Source organism: Saimiri boliviensis, chromosome 9 (genome assembly GCF_048565385.1).
Source record: "Saimiri boliviensis isolate mSaiBol1 chromosome 9, mSaiBol1.pri, whole genome shotgun sequence".
Lineage (NCBI taxonomy): Eukaryota > Metazoa > Chordata > Mammalia > Primates > Cebidae > Saimiri > Saimiri boliviensis.
The window spans coordinates 22,223,201-22,240,372 of NC_133457.1; the positions used below are offsets into that span (position 1 = coordinate 22,223,201).

The following is a 17,172-nucleotide window of genomic DNA, read 5'->3' on the forward strand; positions in this document are numbered from 1 at the left end:
GCATTCTTTCTGAACATTCTGTGGTAACTGTCTGAAGAAAAAATACCAATTCTGACATATCTCAGTTTAGAATAAAATACCTCTCCTTATCAATGTTGCTCGCCTACTTGTTATGAAGCAATTTGGGGCAATTACTAAGATTATAAAATGTAATGGTTTACTAATGGGGAATTTCACATATGAGCAGAATAAACTCATCTTATTGGTAATTTCCTGTTGGCTTTAAAGAGTGTGTTTAATGTTTAGCTCCCACTTACAAGTGAGGACATGCAGTGTTTGGTTTTCTATTTCTGCATTAATTCTCTTAGGATTATGTCCTCCAGGTCCGTCCATGTTGCTGCAGAGGACATAATTTCATTCTTTTTTATGGCTGTGTAGTATTCCATAATGTGTATACACCATATTTTCTTTATCCAATCCATCATTGATGGGCAGCTAGGTTAATTCCATGTCATTGCTATTGTGAATAGCATGGTGATGAACATAAAATTTTATCCCTTGTTGATAGAACTCATACTATTACATACTTTCTAGCCATCCTAATTTTTAAAGTACATAATATTCATGCATTCGTATTCACTTTCTGTCTTATCTAGAGTAGTGTTTGTCAAATTCTCCACCCAGAAATATCAAAGGCAGAAAATAGTACTGTGTATATTGTTGTTGGTGGTGTGTAGGAAAAAATAGCTGTATTCAAACCTAAATGTTATTTGAGGCTTCCTGTTTTAGCTTTAAAATTAATTGAAACTCTGTACTACATTTTGAAATAATGCTTTTGCTGTTCATGGCATAAACTTGGTATCCTGGGAAGATGTATCCCTGACCACAAGCTCCACATGTCCCGAGTTTGTAGCTGGCACAGCCCAGTTGGCCAAAGTAAGGTTTGTTAGTTTGAAAGATATTTAGACTTAATGGGAAAGAAAGATTCTGCTACCAACATTTAGGCTATATAGTAAGGATGATGAGACAACCTATATGGGCAAAATGAGGGCTATACCCAGCATAGCCACATCCAGCTGTATGAGTTCAGGAAATGAAGCTTACATCAAATGAGGACACTTCCAGAAGTTTCAAGAGGAGGCAACATTCCAAACAGTAGAAACCTTTATTTATGTCTTCAGTGAAAATATAGTTTAGGATCTGGTTTTTAGTTTCTTGTTTCTTCCCCCCACATCTAGTCTGTGATCACCTTATCTCATTTGTGTTTTCTGATAATCACATTCTTATGAATTCTTTTATTTGCTACAAGCTAGGAAGTAACAAAAGCTTGTTTAAGAATTGTTCCTAAAGATGGCTTTAAATGAAAACTTTAAGGTAGAGTAGGTGGGGCTTGTCTGAGAGCTGTGCGATGGATCTTCTGGGACACAGAGGACTTACTGTGCAAGTATAGAGATTTGTTCCAGTATATAGAGCTCTCCTAGAGACTGCTCTCCAAATAATTGAGGTCATGCTGTGCTATTTAATGATAATATATACACTGCAATGTATTACTACCCTTTTCTTTCATCTTTAAAAGATTCTCTTATCAATTTATTTAAACTCCCATCTGGACTGACTCATCCCAAGTTTTTGAGTTCATGAGCCTATTCTGGGTTTTGATGACATATTGATGTTCGAAGAGAATTAGGTAGGTTGGGGATGGAAAGACAAGGCACATCACACAGAACTTTGTATAAGTCCTGTCAGGCCCGGCGGCTTAGTCTCTATCTGCTAGATGAGAGGGATCAAGAAAGGTTCCAAGGAGTTGACTGTCTTGATGAGGCTGGCATTTCAGTTTGCTCCTTCTGGCAGACAGTAAGTCCTCAAATAAGGACAGTAGAAATGGATAGTGTTCCAGAGGCCATTAAGAAATAAAATTGGCAAAACTGGGTTACTAACGGGAAATGGGTTGAGTGTGAACCAGGAGAAGATACTTAGGTTAATGTCTATGTTTTGAAGTGCCTGGAGATATGTAATAATAAAATGTATATGACAGTGAAAATAACTGATGTCATCGAGCACCTGCTATTTGCATGGTGCAAGACTGAACTTTTAATCATCAAGCTTTGAAATTAGTGTCCCCATTTTACAGATGATAAAACTGAGGCTCAAAGGAGTCACATGGTGCAAGATTACACAGGAGCAGAGCTGGGTACCACAGGAATGACAAGACAAGTGAGACATAATTGCTATCCTCAGTGTGACACTTACAGAATCTCCCTATGGATGACCAGCACTTTAGAGTGCACAAAACACTTTTAAATGTGTTATTTTAGTTAATCCCCACATATTACTGTGTAGTAGGCATTGCCATCATCATCTTACACATGATGAAACAGATCTGGAGGAAAGGAGTCAGCTTTCTAAGGTCAGATAGTAATTAGGTGACACACCTAATTTAAATGATAAATCCGAGCACTTTACAAAACATGACAACTTCTTTACAAGTACCATTTGTAAGGTACTGCTGCTACTCACACTGGTGTAAGTCCCAAGTCATTCATGGAAAAAGAGTGCAGATGATACAGTTTATACTCTGGGATCAGACTGCTTATTATATTGGCATCCCATTTCTGCTATAAGACCTTGGACAAGTTACTTAATCTCCTAAGTATATTATCCAAGAAATGGGAATAATAATTGCATATGTTGCTATTTTTATAAGTCTTCAGTGATCATTTTTAACAGATAATTCATGCAACATGCCTGGAGCCTAGTAAAATTCAATAAACGTTAGTAGTAATAAAAATAGTTCAAAGAAATGACAAAGTTAGTTGCAAAAGGAAATACTAAAATATATAAAATCACATTTCAAACAAATTTTGAAGAATTTCAGAAGGTATAAGAGAAGCAGTCCTGTGGATAGGAAATTAGGAATGTTTTTAATCCTGAAGATTGCTTTTGTTCAAGTCGGCAGTAGGGTTTATGAGCAGAAGAGTTAAATTACTGGAGATGGGCCAGGCACAGTGGTTCATGCCTATAATCCCAGAACTTTGGGAAGCCAAGGCAAAATGATTGCTTAAGGCCAGGAGATTGAGACCAGCCTGTGAAACACTGTCTCCACAATAATAATAATGTTTTAAATTATTGAATATGTACTTAAAAGCAATTAGGCAGCACAATGAAATAGTCCCAGGGAGAAGTATCAAGGCTCTGAAGAAGGGTGGTAGTGGAGGGGATCGAAAGGGGGAGACAGGGGGCTATGTACGGCTGCAGGGCATTTTAGGAGTTCTTCCCAGCATGAATTTGGATTGCTTTCTCACAACATCACATAGTAAATATATAAGAAATGCAAACTCATTTTCTAACCTGGCTAAGGAAAAAAATCTAATCTGGATGGTGTTTGCTACACTACAACAAAATGCATTCCAGAATCAGGTATAAACAGTTTGAGAGTTACATGTTGCTCTAATTGCCTGCACTTTGTTTTTGTCCTTTGGTGCAGGAAACCCAGAGCTGGTGTATGAATTCACATATCCACATTTGCTATTCTGTCTGCATTGTGAGAGGTGTTTATTTGTTGGCGTCTGTGCTTATTCGTACTTTTTTCTCAGCTTGAAGCACGGTCTCTAGGATTTTTTCCTCAGAATGCAAAATATATGAAATGTAAAAATAGCCACACCCTTATGCCTGTGCCTATATTTTGATCTCAGTTGAATTTTTATATTGTCATGCTATTAAGCTGAATTAACACTGAGCAAAAAGACCACTTTAAAAATATTACTAGTAGTGTTTCAATTTCTTGTATCCTAGATTAATGGAAGTGGTTAGACATTTTGTAATGAGCTGGTTCTTCATTCTATAATGATAGTTTTTGAATGTCATGATCTAAAACTAGCAAAAGTTTTGAGACCATGTACTACTTATGGAAGGGAGAGGGGAATATTTAAGTCTGAAGGATATTTTTCAAAATAGCATTGAGCTGGCTCATCCACTCTGACAATCCTGGATCCAGTGCGAGTGGATTGCAGTTTGCTGGTGCTTATTCAGACGGGGGCAAAGAGCTGGCTTGAATAATTTGACTGTAAGTGTAAGTGTACCCTTCCAGAAGTACCCATCTACTTTTGGAGGATCTCAGGGACTCAAATTATCTCAGATCCAAGGTTACCAGGTACAATGGCTTAACCAGTCAAAAATAGATTTGTGCTTGCTAGGGTTCTGCTTAGATCAGGTGTTTGACATTTTCACATTAGGCAGGCAAAAGCTTTTATGTCCTAATGTTTATGAACATAGCCTGGTTGGTCAAACAAGGATAAAGAATGAGCTGTCCAACAATTTTCCTGGGCATATTTTATGTTTGTAAGTTTCTAAGTTTACAATGTATGAGGCAGCTGATATTAATAATAAGTTGACCATCAACAAGTGTAGTAAGGCCCAGGACTATCTCACTCAGTGATTACTGCTGTAAAATCCATCCCTCTGAATCTCGTTGGACATTCAAAATGTCCTTAAAGTGTTAGAAACAGGCAAATCTCTTTTTAAGTCCACTACCTCATGTATGCCTCATGTGACCATAACTTACCTAAATGGATCCTTTAAATGACCTGTTGATGTCCTATTTGCCATTTTTTTCCTTCCAAAGAAATTCATGTTTAGCTGCAAGGTAAATTCCCTGTGTGAAATTTACAGGTTTGCTAGCCATAGAAAACATTAATGCATAATACATAAACAAAATGTATGCTCCTTTTGCAAAAAAGAAAAAGAAGGCAAAGGAAAAACAAGGAATTTAGTCCTTGCTTTCCAAAGGGAGAATACATGAATCTTGCATTTTTATTTTTGATGCCTTTTTGCCTTTAAATATATGAGATGACTATTAATGCCCATATTCACAGCGGGGATAGAAGGGAAATGGCAGTAAATTGTAAAGCACATTTACATTATAACAAGGCCTGTGGAAGCACTGTAATTCACAGTTATTTCAACAGAGGTTTGGACTCCCTCCAATTTAATTTTCTGAAGTTGGGCTGTGCAGCTGGGTCATTCCTGGTCTAATCTGGGAAATGTATCTCTTAAGGCTGTGGATCAGAATGCCAGCCTCCCAGTTGTCACCAAGGAGCATCATTTACAGCCACTGAGGTCTGAGGGCAAAGCATCAGAATCACTTTATGTGGACATAGCAGCCTAGCTAGCTTCATAAATTCTGTTGCGAAGAGCAATAATCAATATTTCATGTTTAATGATGCAGAGCTAAAATTACTATAGATTTTATGTCTTCTACTTTTCCAAATTATGCAAACATTAGTAACCCCTTTTTTAGTGCCCTTATTACACTTCCATTAAAAAAAAGGATGAGGGGAAGTGGGGAGGAAGCCTGGTAATATATAGTGAAATTATTGAATAGTCAAAATCAAAAGTTATTTTGGTTTTTAATTTTTGTTAAATAGTTGTCCTTAGGTTAATATATAATTATTTCCAACACACACACAAAAAAACCTGGTTTATGCAAGTGGCACAGGTTTTGTCACCCATAGCTACACAGTAAAGTAAATTGCAGATTGTTTTCACATTTTTAGTTCACTTAAATGCTCTGGCATATGCTGGGATTAAATGGCTGTGATGTAAGTCAGAAAAGTGAAAAGGTTGACATTTAGAAACAAGTGAACAAGTGTACTTTAGAGAAAAAGCAATTTTGATTGGATTTCTGATTTTAACCCTGCCCAAAGCACATGCACTTCTTCTTTAGACAGTAGAAGTGGTAGAGACTGAAAAAAAAAAAAAAAGGAAAAATAAAAAAGAAACCAGAACAGTGTTTTATTATTGGGCAGGTCAAGGAGCTGACTAAGCAGCCACGGAGATGGGCTTGTCTAACCTCTCAGCTATTCCGCTGTCTGTGACAGAAGAAAAGCCCGCAGGATTAAGACAAGAGGGTAAAGTCAGACACAAAAGAACAAAATTCAATATCCACCATTCATTCTAATAGTTCCCACCCAAGTTACGTTAGAACAACTCTTACAACAGTGGGAAGTCTGGCAAGCAGTCAGTAATTTTTCACCACAACACTGTAGCCTAGATTCCCTTGCCACTCATAACACAGACTTCATTTGGAGAAATGGGATTAAGGACTCTGGAATGCTGTGTGTCTGGATTGTCCTTCAGTAATTCAACTTGTATTTCGCAGACAGGTTTAGCCTACATTTAAAATAAAAGAAGTAAATAGAACATAGTAGATCCTGTTATTTGGAGGGTCAAACTGAGCCAGAAAGCTGGGTTCAGGTACTTGAGTAGTGACAGCTTCTCCTGTAAAGATCAGTCATCAAACACACATATTTTTCTGGTATATAATATGATTAATTAATATGATTAGTTAAGTTTATGGATTGATAGAAAAAAGAATTGCAAAGACAGTGCAAACAAAAGAAACTTAGGATTCTTGGAGCTATTAACCAGGATTCAGGGACAACTCATGTAAAAGGGCAATTGAAAGTTTATTGAAGTGACTTTTACATAGGGTGGCAGAGTAGAGGAGAAGCCACAAGGGAGAAGGAAGCAGCTGGTGTTATCAATAGTTGGATGGGACAGAGGAAGGGAGAGGAAGGAAGGAAAGGTTTTGGAGGGGTGAGAAAATGGAGCAGTTATAGGAATATGCACTATCCTATGGGAAAGGCCACTCTGTGGAAACTGGACTTTTGTTACGTCCAATCTGTGCTCCAGCAAAAGAGGAGAACAAAAAGAAAAAAATATTTCAGCTTCTTTCTTCTGCTACGCTCTGGGCTTATGCCACTGCCTCCCTCTGCTCAAACATTTCCCAAAGCCCTAAAATAAAGGGCCTGATAGATAAAGTCCAGCATTATGAGTCTCTCAGGACACAGTAAAGAATGGAGAAGAGTGAAGACTGTATCTGACAGACAGACAATAATCAGCAGAGGACATAAAATTTCTTGGGATGTTTTTGGCCATTAAGCTACTAAAGTTTCTTTTCATCTTAGTCAGAATAACACATTCATTATTTATTCAACAGACAATATCAAGCACCTCTTCAATAACTCATTTTGGGAATAGGCACATTGAGATGAATAAGTTACCATCCCTGACTTTGAAGAGCTGAGTGGGGGAGGCAGGTAAAGAGTGAATACTAAAAATAGGAATCACCAGAGATTGCTGAGGATACAGGGTGGAGTACCTAACTATGTTGTTGGGTTAGGAATATTTGCATGGAGGAGGGAAAAGTTGGGGTCTTCCTGAAAGAAAAATGGGGTGGATCAGTATAGGTTAGGGGCATATAGTTAGTGAAATGTCCAGTGGGCATGTGAGTTCTGGGACTTTGTGATGAATCATTTGACTGGGCTCAGAGAAGAAATGTGTGCAGGGGCCACCAAGGTGGAGTCAGGAGAGGCAGGCTGGGCCTGGTCACACAGACCTTGGTTGAGGAGTTTGGAATCCATCCTGACAGCAGCAGGGAGCTAGTAGGAAAATGGCATTGGTTTCTAGTAAGAAAATGGAATTGCCAGATACAAAATCAGAGACAAATGGGACTAGTAAGAGAAACCAATGATGGGATAGATCTATTTGTATATGCTTTTAATAGTAAAATAAAACAAAGCTTTCTCAAAGGATGAAACTCTGAGAGAAGATCTGTGGAGTAATTTGACTTGCTTATCCATCTCTGAGAAAATGAGGACGTGGTTTGGAACTTCCAGGCCAATTGAATTGAAGTGTTTTTGTATAGTTAGCTTAAATAACCAAATGATGAAATCAATCCTCCAAATTGCCAGCAGAGCAGCTGCTCAGAAAGCTCTTGTTAGTCATTGACCTTATGTTTAATATGATTTCCTAGAATGCGGATAGTCAGATATTGAATAAAGTACTGCATCAAAGGCCTCCCCACCCAGCAAGCTTTCTGCAATGAAATATCCAGGGAAAGGAGAATGGCTGGCACAAATTGCAAAAATGCTTTTCTTTATGCCCCCACAAGTCCCCAGAGAAAAAAGAAAAGAAGAAAGCATGCCACAGTCACATCTTGGAGAAGAAAGTGCAGGACTGGCAGCAGCTTCATCTCTTCTGTTTTCTTTTCTTTTTTTTTTGAGATGGAGTCTTTCTCTGTGGCCCAAGCTGGAGTACAGTGGTGCGATCTTGGCTCACTGCAGCCTCCACCTCCCAGGTTCAAGTGATTCTCCTGCCTCAGCCTACCAAGTAGCTGGGACTACAGGTGCATGCCACCATGCCTGGCTAATTTTTTGTATTTTTAATAGAGACAGGGTTTCACCATGTTGGCCAGGATGGTCTCGATCTCCTGACCTCGTGATCCACCAGCCTCGGCCTCCCAAAGTGCTGGGATTACAGGCATGAGCCACCGCTCCTGGATGCTCCATCTCTTTTCTAATCATGATGCAGGGGACAAAAAAAAAAAAAAAAAAAAAAAAAAAAATTCAACCTAAAAATTCACCTCTGGTTTTCAAGAATAATTAAGATTTCTCATTCAAACTATTTCCTTTCTGTGTCAAAACAGCTTCAAGCGCAACCATTTCCAGTCCTGCGCTGCATAATGACGTTTAGCCAATGATTGATCACATATACAAGCCATAACAAAACATTACAAAGACTGTGATACAGTATTTTTACTTTATTTTTTCTAGAATTGGATATGTTTAGATATACAAATATTTACCATTGTGTCATAATTTGCTTGTAGTATTTAGTACAGTAAGATACACTGTATAGGTTTGCAGCCTAGGAGCAATTGGCTGTATCACATAACACGGGAGCATAGTAGGTGATACCATCTAGGTTTGTGAAAGCATACTCTGTGATGGTCATATGACAATGAAGTCTCCTAATGACAGATTTCTTAGGACATATCCTTGTTATTAAGCAACACATGACAATATATGACCTAGATTTATTACTTATGTCATCGGAGGTGGGGTGGGGTATAATTAAAAAAAAAATAGGTAGCAGGTGTAGGCAAAAATGGAGGATACATGTGGAGGCTTATTCTTAGAATATGGAACCAGAGTCTATAGGGCTAAAGAGTAAGTTTTACCCTAAAAATAAAATGCCATGTTAAAGATTGCAAAGAGCAATCTATCAATCAATCTATCAATCATCTTTATCTTTCTATTTAATTACTCTGCCTATATGGTATTTGCTTCCACTTACTATAAATATCACAAATGTAATAAGAGTTAAAACAAAAGTAAAGGTGTTTATAGATCACGTAGTTAAAGAGGTGGGGAATGGTTGTTCTAACTGCCTAAAAAAATTCCTTGTGATAATTAAACATTAAATTTTGCATAAGTTTCTACCAGCCACAGCAAAACAAATGACCTCATTAAGACTTACAAGTTATTGTTAGTGAAAAGAAGTGTACTATTACATCAGAAGGGGCAAATATACCCTAGTACTAAACTCTAAATTGTATTTCTCTTTCATTTCATTATATGAAAGAGAGATCTGGTGTTTTATATAGACACCGTATAATCTCAATCCCTTCCTCACCACACCATACATAAAAAGTAACTCATGGCCAAATGCTGTGGCTCACACCTATGATCCCAGCACTTTAGGAGGCCAAGGCCCAGCACTACAGGAGTGCACCAATACACCTGGCTAATTTTTTGTATTTTTCAGTAGAGATGGGGTCTCACCCTGTTGACCAGGCTGGTCTCAAACTCCTGACCTCTTGATCTGCCCACCTTGGCCTCACAAAGTGCTGGGATTACAGGCATGAGCTACTGTGCCTAGCCAAGAAAGACTTCTTTGAGAAGGCAATATTTGAGCAAACATCTGGATGAAGCGAGGAAGCCATGTGAGGGTAATTTGATTATAATTGTGCACAGAATTAATGTTCTGTGTATAAGGAACAGCAAAAGCAAAGATAAATGATCTAAAAGGGAGCAACCGTGGCTATTTCTGAAACACCCAAGACCAGTATGGCTAGACAAGAGTGGGTTGTACGTATAGAGAGTGGTAGGAAATGAGGTCAGAGAGATAGGTGGGGGTTTGTATTACACAGGGCTCTACAGGCCATGGTGATGAGTTTGGATTTTATTCCAAAAGTGATGGAAAACCATTGAATTATTAAGAGGAAAATATTGCTTACCTACATTTGTTTAACTATGATGAATCAGTAAATTAGTAGGTTGGTCTTGTTACATGTTCAGATGTTGGTAGATTAGAGTTGAAGCAGCAGCTCCATGGTTTCATTGGGGTTCCAGGTACCTTCTTTCTTTCTATTTTATTATCTTTAATGTGTGGTTTTCCCCCTTATAGGCACAATGGCTTTTGCACTCTGGATTTCTTTACTATAATCCAGGCAGGAAGAAGAAGGAAGTGCAAACATTAAAAGCCACATGCCAGCTGAATTGTTTTTCTTTCTTTTTTTTTTTTTTGTATCAGAAAAACAGTAGTTTATACAGAAGCCCCATTTAGTAGACTTATGCTCATATTCATATGAAGAAAAACTGAACTCAATCCTTACCACATACCATACACAAAAATAAACTAATCATACACCTAAATGTAAATGAACTATACATTTTCTAAGAGAAAATATAGGAGACTATCTTTACAACACTGGGACAGGAAAGCATTTCTTAGGACACAGAAAATAGTAACAAAAATAAAATAAAACAATAAATTACATTGCATCAAAATGAAAAGCTTTTGCTTGTCAAAAGATATTGATTGGGAAGAAATATTTGCAACGCATATATCTGACAAAAGAGTTGTACCCCATAATATATAAAAAACTCCTACTGCTTGATAAATAAGACATATAACTCAGTTAAAAGCAAATGCAAAAAATACTCAACATTATCAATTATCAGAGAGGTGCAAGTTGAAGTCACAATAAGATATCGCACATCCAGGAGAAGAACCAAAGTGAAAAAGATGGACCTCAAATATTGGTGGGAATGTACAGTAGCTAGACTTCTCCTACATTGCTGGTTGGAATGTAAAATGGTACAACCAGTTTAGGAAACTTGAGAAGTTTCTTTAAAAGTTAAACATGTATTTACCTCATGAGGTAGCAATTTCACTCCTAGATATTTATTGAAGAGAAATGAAAACACATCCACAAGGAAACTTGCACAACAATGATTATAGCAGCTTTATTTGTACTAGGCAATATGGATATGAAAATAATTAGAATGTTCATTAACAAGAGAATGGACGGTTGCGGTGTGTGTATACAATAGAAAACTACTCCACAATAAAAAGAAGTAAACTACTGGTATATGCAATGGGAAGCATGGACAAATGTCAAAATATAATGTTGAGTAAATTAAGCTAGACACAAAAGAATAGATAAATGTATACGAAAGTCTGGAACAAGCAAAACTAATTGACACAGATAGAAATCAGAACAGGATTGCCTTTGGGAGAGGAGAATTGATTTTAAAGGGGCACAAAGGAACTTTCTGGGAATGAGAAATGTTCTGTATATTGTTTTGGCTGTGGTTCTACCAATGGAAGCATTTATTAAAACTCACTGTATTGTACACTTATAAGGTTCATTTCATGCTTTGTAAATTATACTCCAATTAAAAAAGAAAACCCAGCTGGACACAGGGGCTCATGCCTGTAATCCCAGCACTTTGGGAGGCTGAGGCAGGCGGATCATGAGGTCTGGAGGTTGAGACCATCCTGGGTAACACAGTGAAACCCCATCGCTATTAAAAATTAAAATAATTAGCTGGGTGTGATGGCACATGCCTATAGTCCCAGTTACTCAGTAGGCTGAGACAGGAGAATCGCTTGAACCTGGGAGGCGGAGGTTGCAGTGAGCTGAGATCGTGCCACTGCACTCCAGCCTGGGCGACAGAGCAAGACTCTGTCTCAAAAAAATAAAAATAAAAGAAAACCCAGGTACTACAAGATCACTCAGGCTGATGTAAGGAGAATTGACTGATGCAGCCTAACATAGGAAGCAGGGCAATAATTAGGTGATTACCATGGTTGGCTTAGACCAGACTGAGAGGTAGCCAAGTTCCAAATATATTTTGAAAGTGGGATCAATAAGATTAACTGATTGATTGACTATAGACTGTGAGAGGAAAAGTGAGGAAAATCTGGCTCTTAGGTTTAAGTTGTCATAGCTAGGTGAATATTGATGCCATTTGCTAAAATGAGGAAGAAGCAATGAAGAAGGAGGTTTGGGTAGGTAGACATAAGCAGGGAAATCAACATTTTGGTTTTGAGCTTGAGAGTCTTGTCAGACATGCACATGGAACTGTCAGGTAGGCAGGTGAATGCAGAAGAGTGAAGTTTAGAGAAGGGGTCAGGTACAAATATAAAATTGAAGCTGTGAGATCACCTGAGATCCCCTGAGTAGTGAGGATAGATAAAGAAGAGGACAGATGGCCAGGACTGGCAGCCTGTGCGTTTCTAGAGGTTCTATAGGAGTGGGGAAGATGTGGAAGCAGCTTTGAGTAGCAAGGAGAACCTCACCCACCTCCACACCATGTAGTATGTATATGTGGGGAACAAATGGCCATCTCCTAAGTGGACTGCAGGGGAGAAAGTATGCTCAGGGACTCAGATAAGTATTTCATCTGCAAAATCCCCTATATACTAGACGCCTTTGCTGAACAGTTCTTTGCACTTCTTGCTCTAACAAAAACTTAGCTGTCCCAGGACAGTGAGGCATCGTTTAGTTAGGACAGCATAATTAAAGGCATGTTCAAAGAAGTGGGGAGATACAGGATTTTGCTGATAATAGACTGAAACGGACCCATCATAAATGTTGGAAGGATTGGGGAAAGGTGGGTGATTGGGCCAAATTCTGGAACGCAGTATGGGGTTTAAATAATTGTGTAATGGGAGAGGTGATCTAGGTGACTTGGGTGTCTGGTGGGTAAAAAGCATGTAGAGACTACTTCTCATAGTCTTTTAGATGTAATTGGATAACTATTTCTAATTATGACTTCCTCTTGGAACTGCTCACTTCGACAATTTCTGGAGGGGGGTAAGTGGTGTGATGAATGGTGTGGCAGATAGTGTGGCCTCAGGGAATGGAGAGAATGGTGGTCTTCCCAGGAAAAGAGTTCTGTGACTCTTCCTTAAATCCTGCCATGATTGATAAAACTGAAGACAGGTAGTCTCACCAGTAACCTGGGCCAAATTCTGTCACACCTCTGTGGCCAGAGAAATGGGATTACAGAGACTACAAATGCCTGAAATTCAGGGGAGGGGTGCGTGCGTGCATGTGTATGTGAGCACTTGTGCTGTGGAGAAGAGGTTGCCAAGAGTTACCAAGAGACCAGAGACAATGGTTGCTGAATGGCCAAACGCAGCATGCAGTCATTAGCATCTCTTACCCAGCAACCAGCACTGAAAATGCTGTTAAGAAAGTCAGTTTGGGCCGGGCACGGTGGCTCACGCCTGTAATCCCAGCACTTTGGGAGGCCGAGGCGAGTGGATCACGAGGTCGAGAGATCGAGACCATCCTGGTCAACATGGTGAAACCCCGTCTCTAATAAAAATACAAAAAATGAGCTGGGCGTGGTGGCACATGCCTGTAATCCCAGCTACTCAGGAGGCTGAGGCAGGAGAATTGCCTGAACCCAGGAGGCAGAGGTTGCGGTGAGCCGAGATCGCGCCATTGCACTCCAGCCTAGGTAACAAGAGCGAAACTCCCTCTCAAAAAAAAAAAAAAAAAAAAAAAAAAAAAAGAAAGTCAGTTTGGAAAGAGTGTGGGTGGATCCATGTACACATATCCCAGCTCTGAAAAAAAAATAAGAAACATGAGTAAAAAAAAGACATACAATTTGAGTGACAGTATTCTAATTTGATCAAGGATCACGTTGTATTGTTGGGTGTTTAAACACTTAATCATCGCCAAGTCCAGACCTCTTAATGTTGTGTTGTTTCAATTTTGCTAACAATTATTCTTGAGTAGTATTTCTTGGAAGATAGCTGGTGTCAATTTGTAAGATATATCTTCTCTTTTTCACAGGAAGAACTGAAAGGATTGCAGAATCCTCTAGAACAAGTTAATGATGGAAAATATTTATTTGAAAAGTAAGTAAAAAGTCTTAAAGTGAGTTAAATCATTTTGCAAGGTTGGAAAGCTTGAGTAAAAAGAAAACCTTTCTGGTAAAAATAAGTAAGTAAATTGGACAGTTTCTTATGCTATCACTGTGGCCAGAAGCCAGTAATGTGGCTCATTTGAGATGTAGGTGGATAAATGTATGACTAGTTGAGCAATGATATACAAGCTCTACTGCTTAACAGACTAATATGATGCCTGGGAGTTTTTCTAGTGATATGTCTAAGGACTTGAAACTTAAACTTAACTCTGACCTGTCTTAGGCTTTTAATCAGGGACGTTTGTAGAAGGCAGGCACAAAATTTGTAAAAAGTACAAGGCTAACACTAACACTAATAGACTGAACATTCAAATTAACGCTACAGAATAGGAGCTAAAATAAAGCAAAAAAGAAGAAATTAAGTTGAACAAAGATAAAAGTAAACATTTATAATGTACCCTGTACTGTTGAATGCTCAGACACTCCTCATAATATTCTGATTATACCCTGCCTGCCTGCCTTCTCTCTCCTTCCTTCTCTCTCTCCTTCCTTCCTTCTCTCTCTCCTTCCTTCCTTCTCTCCTTCCCTCCTTCCTTCCTTCCTTCTTTCCTTCCTTCCTTCCTTCCTTCCTTCCCTCTCTCTCTTTCTCTTTCTCTTTTTTCTTTCCATCTTTTGAGTTTTGCTCTGTTGCCTAGGCTGGAGTACAGTGGTGCAATCTCGGCTCACTGCAACCTCTACCTCCCAGATTCAGGTGATTCTCCTGCCTCAGCCCCCTAAGTAGCTGGGATTACAGGCGCCTGCAATCACGCCTGACTAATTTTTGTATTTTTTAGTACAGATGGAGCTTCACCATGTTGGTCAGGCTAATCTTGAACTCCTCACCTCAGGTGATCCACCCGCCTCAGCCTCCCAAAGTTCTGGGATTATAGGCATGAGCCAAGACACCCAGCCGGATTATAGCGTTTTGATTTAGGCATTATGATTCCCATTTTACAGAGGAGGAAAAACAGGCTCAGCAAGGTTTTAGCAACTTCATGTATACTCAGCTAGTGAGTGGTGAGAATGGGAAATAAACCCAGGTTCGGTTGCTTCCAAAAGCCTTGCTCTCAACCACTGGCTAAGCCCCAATGTACTCAGGACCAGTCAAACTGATTGGGTGTCATGCTTGGCTCTGGACACCACATTTAAAAATTACATTGACCTTCCCAAGAGTATTAGAAGAGGTCAATTAAAATTGTGAGCTCTGGCACCATGCGAAACTGCTATAAAGAGCTGAGGATCTGAAGCTTGGAAAAGAGTAGTCTCAGAAAAAAACATACCAGCTATCCTCAGACATTTGAAGGATGTTGCTATAAAAGACAGGCTAAGTTGCTCTTCTTGCTCCAGAAAATAGAGCAAGGGTCAACGAGTAGGATACATGGAGAAACAGCTTTGTAACTCAGATAAGGAAAAAATTTGTAAAAAATCAGCCTATCCCAAACAGAATGAACTTTGTTAAGAAGCGAGCCATGTGGGGGCAGAAAGTCATCACACCTTTCCTCACTCATTAACAAATGAAAAGCACAAGTTTATTTAATCAAGGGTGCTTTTTGTTGTTGTTGTTGAGATGAAGTCTTAACTCTGTCACCCAGGCTGGAGTGCAGCGGGACGATCTTGGCTCACTGCAACTTCAGCCTCCTGGGTTCAAGTGATTCTTCTGCTACAGCCTCCTGAGAAACTGGGATTACAGGCATGTGCAACTAAGCCCTGCTAATTTTTGTACTTTTAGTAGAGTCAGGGTTTCACCATGTTGCCAGGCTGGGCTTGAACTTCTGACTTCAAGTGATCCACCCATCTCTGCCTTCCAAAGTGCTGGGATTACAGGTGTGAGCCACCATACCCGGGCTATGTAATCGGGGTTCTATGTGGACTGGGAGCCTTCAGAAATGAAAACCCAGGGAAAATTTGTCCACTTTTATACTTTGTTTTGATGAAGAATGGACAGCTGTGTAGAAGTGTGATTGGGCAAAAAGGAAGGATCTAATGTATGAGGTGGGAAAACCCAGCAAGGCTGTCTGTTCATATTCTTCTTGGCCTCTCTGTGCAGCTTTCCTTCCTCTTGGGCATGGGACAAGAACTTCTGGAATGACAGTCTTACGACTTTCCATTAGACTAGGCAGGTCAGAGAATTTCTTTATGGCCAGATTTTACACAGAAAGGCAAGGGAAGGTTAGAATAGTACTTTTAAGTTTTGTGGCTTGTTTTAGGAGAGAAGGGTTCTAGTTTCCATGACCTGCCTTGCAGAAGAGGAATTCTGGATTTTATGACTTGCATTGGGGAAGAAAGAGGGGCGGGGAAAGAAAGGCAGGAGAAATTGAGAGAGAGACACCACTTTGCCTCTGAGGCCTTTTCTCCTTCATTTCAAAGAACTCAGCATGCCGAACACCATACTTCACAGTATGCTCTGAGTATCCTGATAGCTGGTAAGATACCGGAAGTGCCCAAGAGGAATGCAGATGATGATAAATCTGAAATGTTTTTTAAAAATATTCTGGAAAATGGAAAACTTTGGGTTTGATGTCTCTTTGTACTTTTTCTTAGCTTTGTCAGTCTGGACAAAAATTTTACCCACCTTGGGCCCCAGTTTACTCATCTTTAAAAATGAGGATAGTAGTCCTGACCTGACAGTCTTATTGAGAGCATTAAATGAGACAGCGCATAGTAGCCAGATGCCTTCAATGCTGGCTCCTTTCCTTTTCATCTGGACAAGGGTTTGAACAAGACAACCTAAAAGGTTCATTCCATCTGCATGATTCTAAGAATATGCCATATCATGAAAGGTAGTTCAGCCCTATGGCCAAATGAAGATTCTGTTCATTTATTTCCATTATACCTGCTCTTGTTAATATGAATAGACAAGAATAAAATAGAATTTCCCTTCACCCATCTCCACCACCATCACTAGCTATATGTAAACAATAACTAAAGAGTTTTTAGCTGACACTAGAATGAAGACTTTTCTTCTATGGAGATTAGTGTTGTAATGACATTGGGTCTAGATCAGTTATTTTTCACCTTGGCGGCACTTAGAATCAGCTGGTGAACTCAATAAAAAGGCCCTGGCTTAAGCTCCACTCTAAATGAATTAGATTCTCAGTGGAAGAGGCCCTGGAATCAGTATTTCTTAACAGCTTCCTTCATGTAGCTCTAATGAGGAGTTGGGGTTGAGAACCAGTAGTGTAAA

General features: G+C 39.2%; 1 protein-coding gene across 5 annotated transcripts in view; it reads left to right on the forward strand.

The window, feature by feature from the left end:
- The window catches only part of SCHIP1 (schwannomin interacting protein 1), a 767,830-nt gene that overhangs the window by 152,415 nt on the left and 598,243 nt on the right, over positions 1–17,172 (forward strand). For all 5 annotated transcript variants that reach the window (XM_074405563.1, XM_074405564.1, XM_074405565.1 and 2 more), the window contains exon 2: positions 13,877–13,941. In XM_074405563.1, coding sequence (XP_074261664.1) covers positions 13,877–13,941 — 65 coding nt within the window. The remainder of the gene's footprint in view (positions 1–13,876; positions 13,942–17,172) is intronic.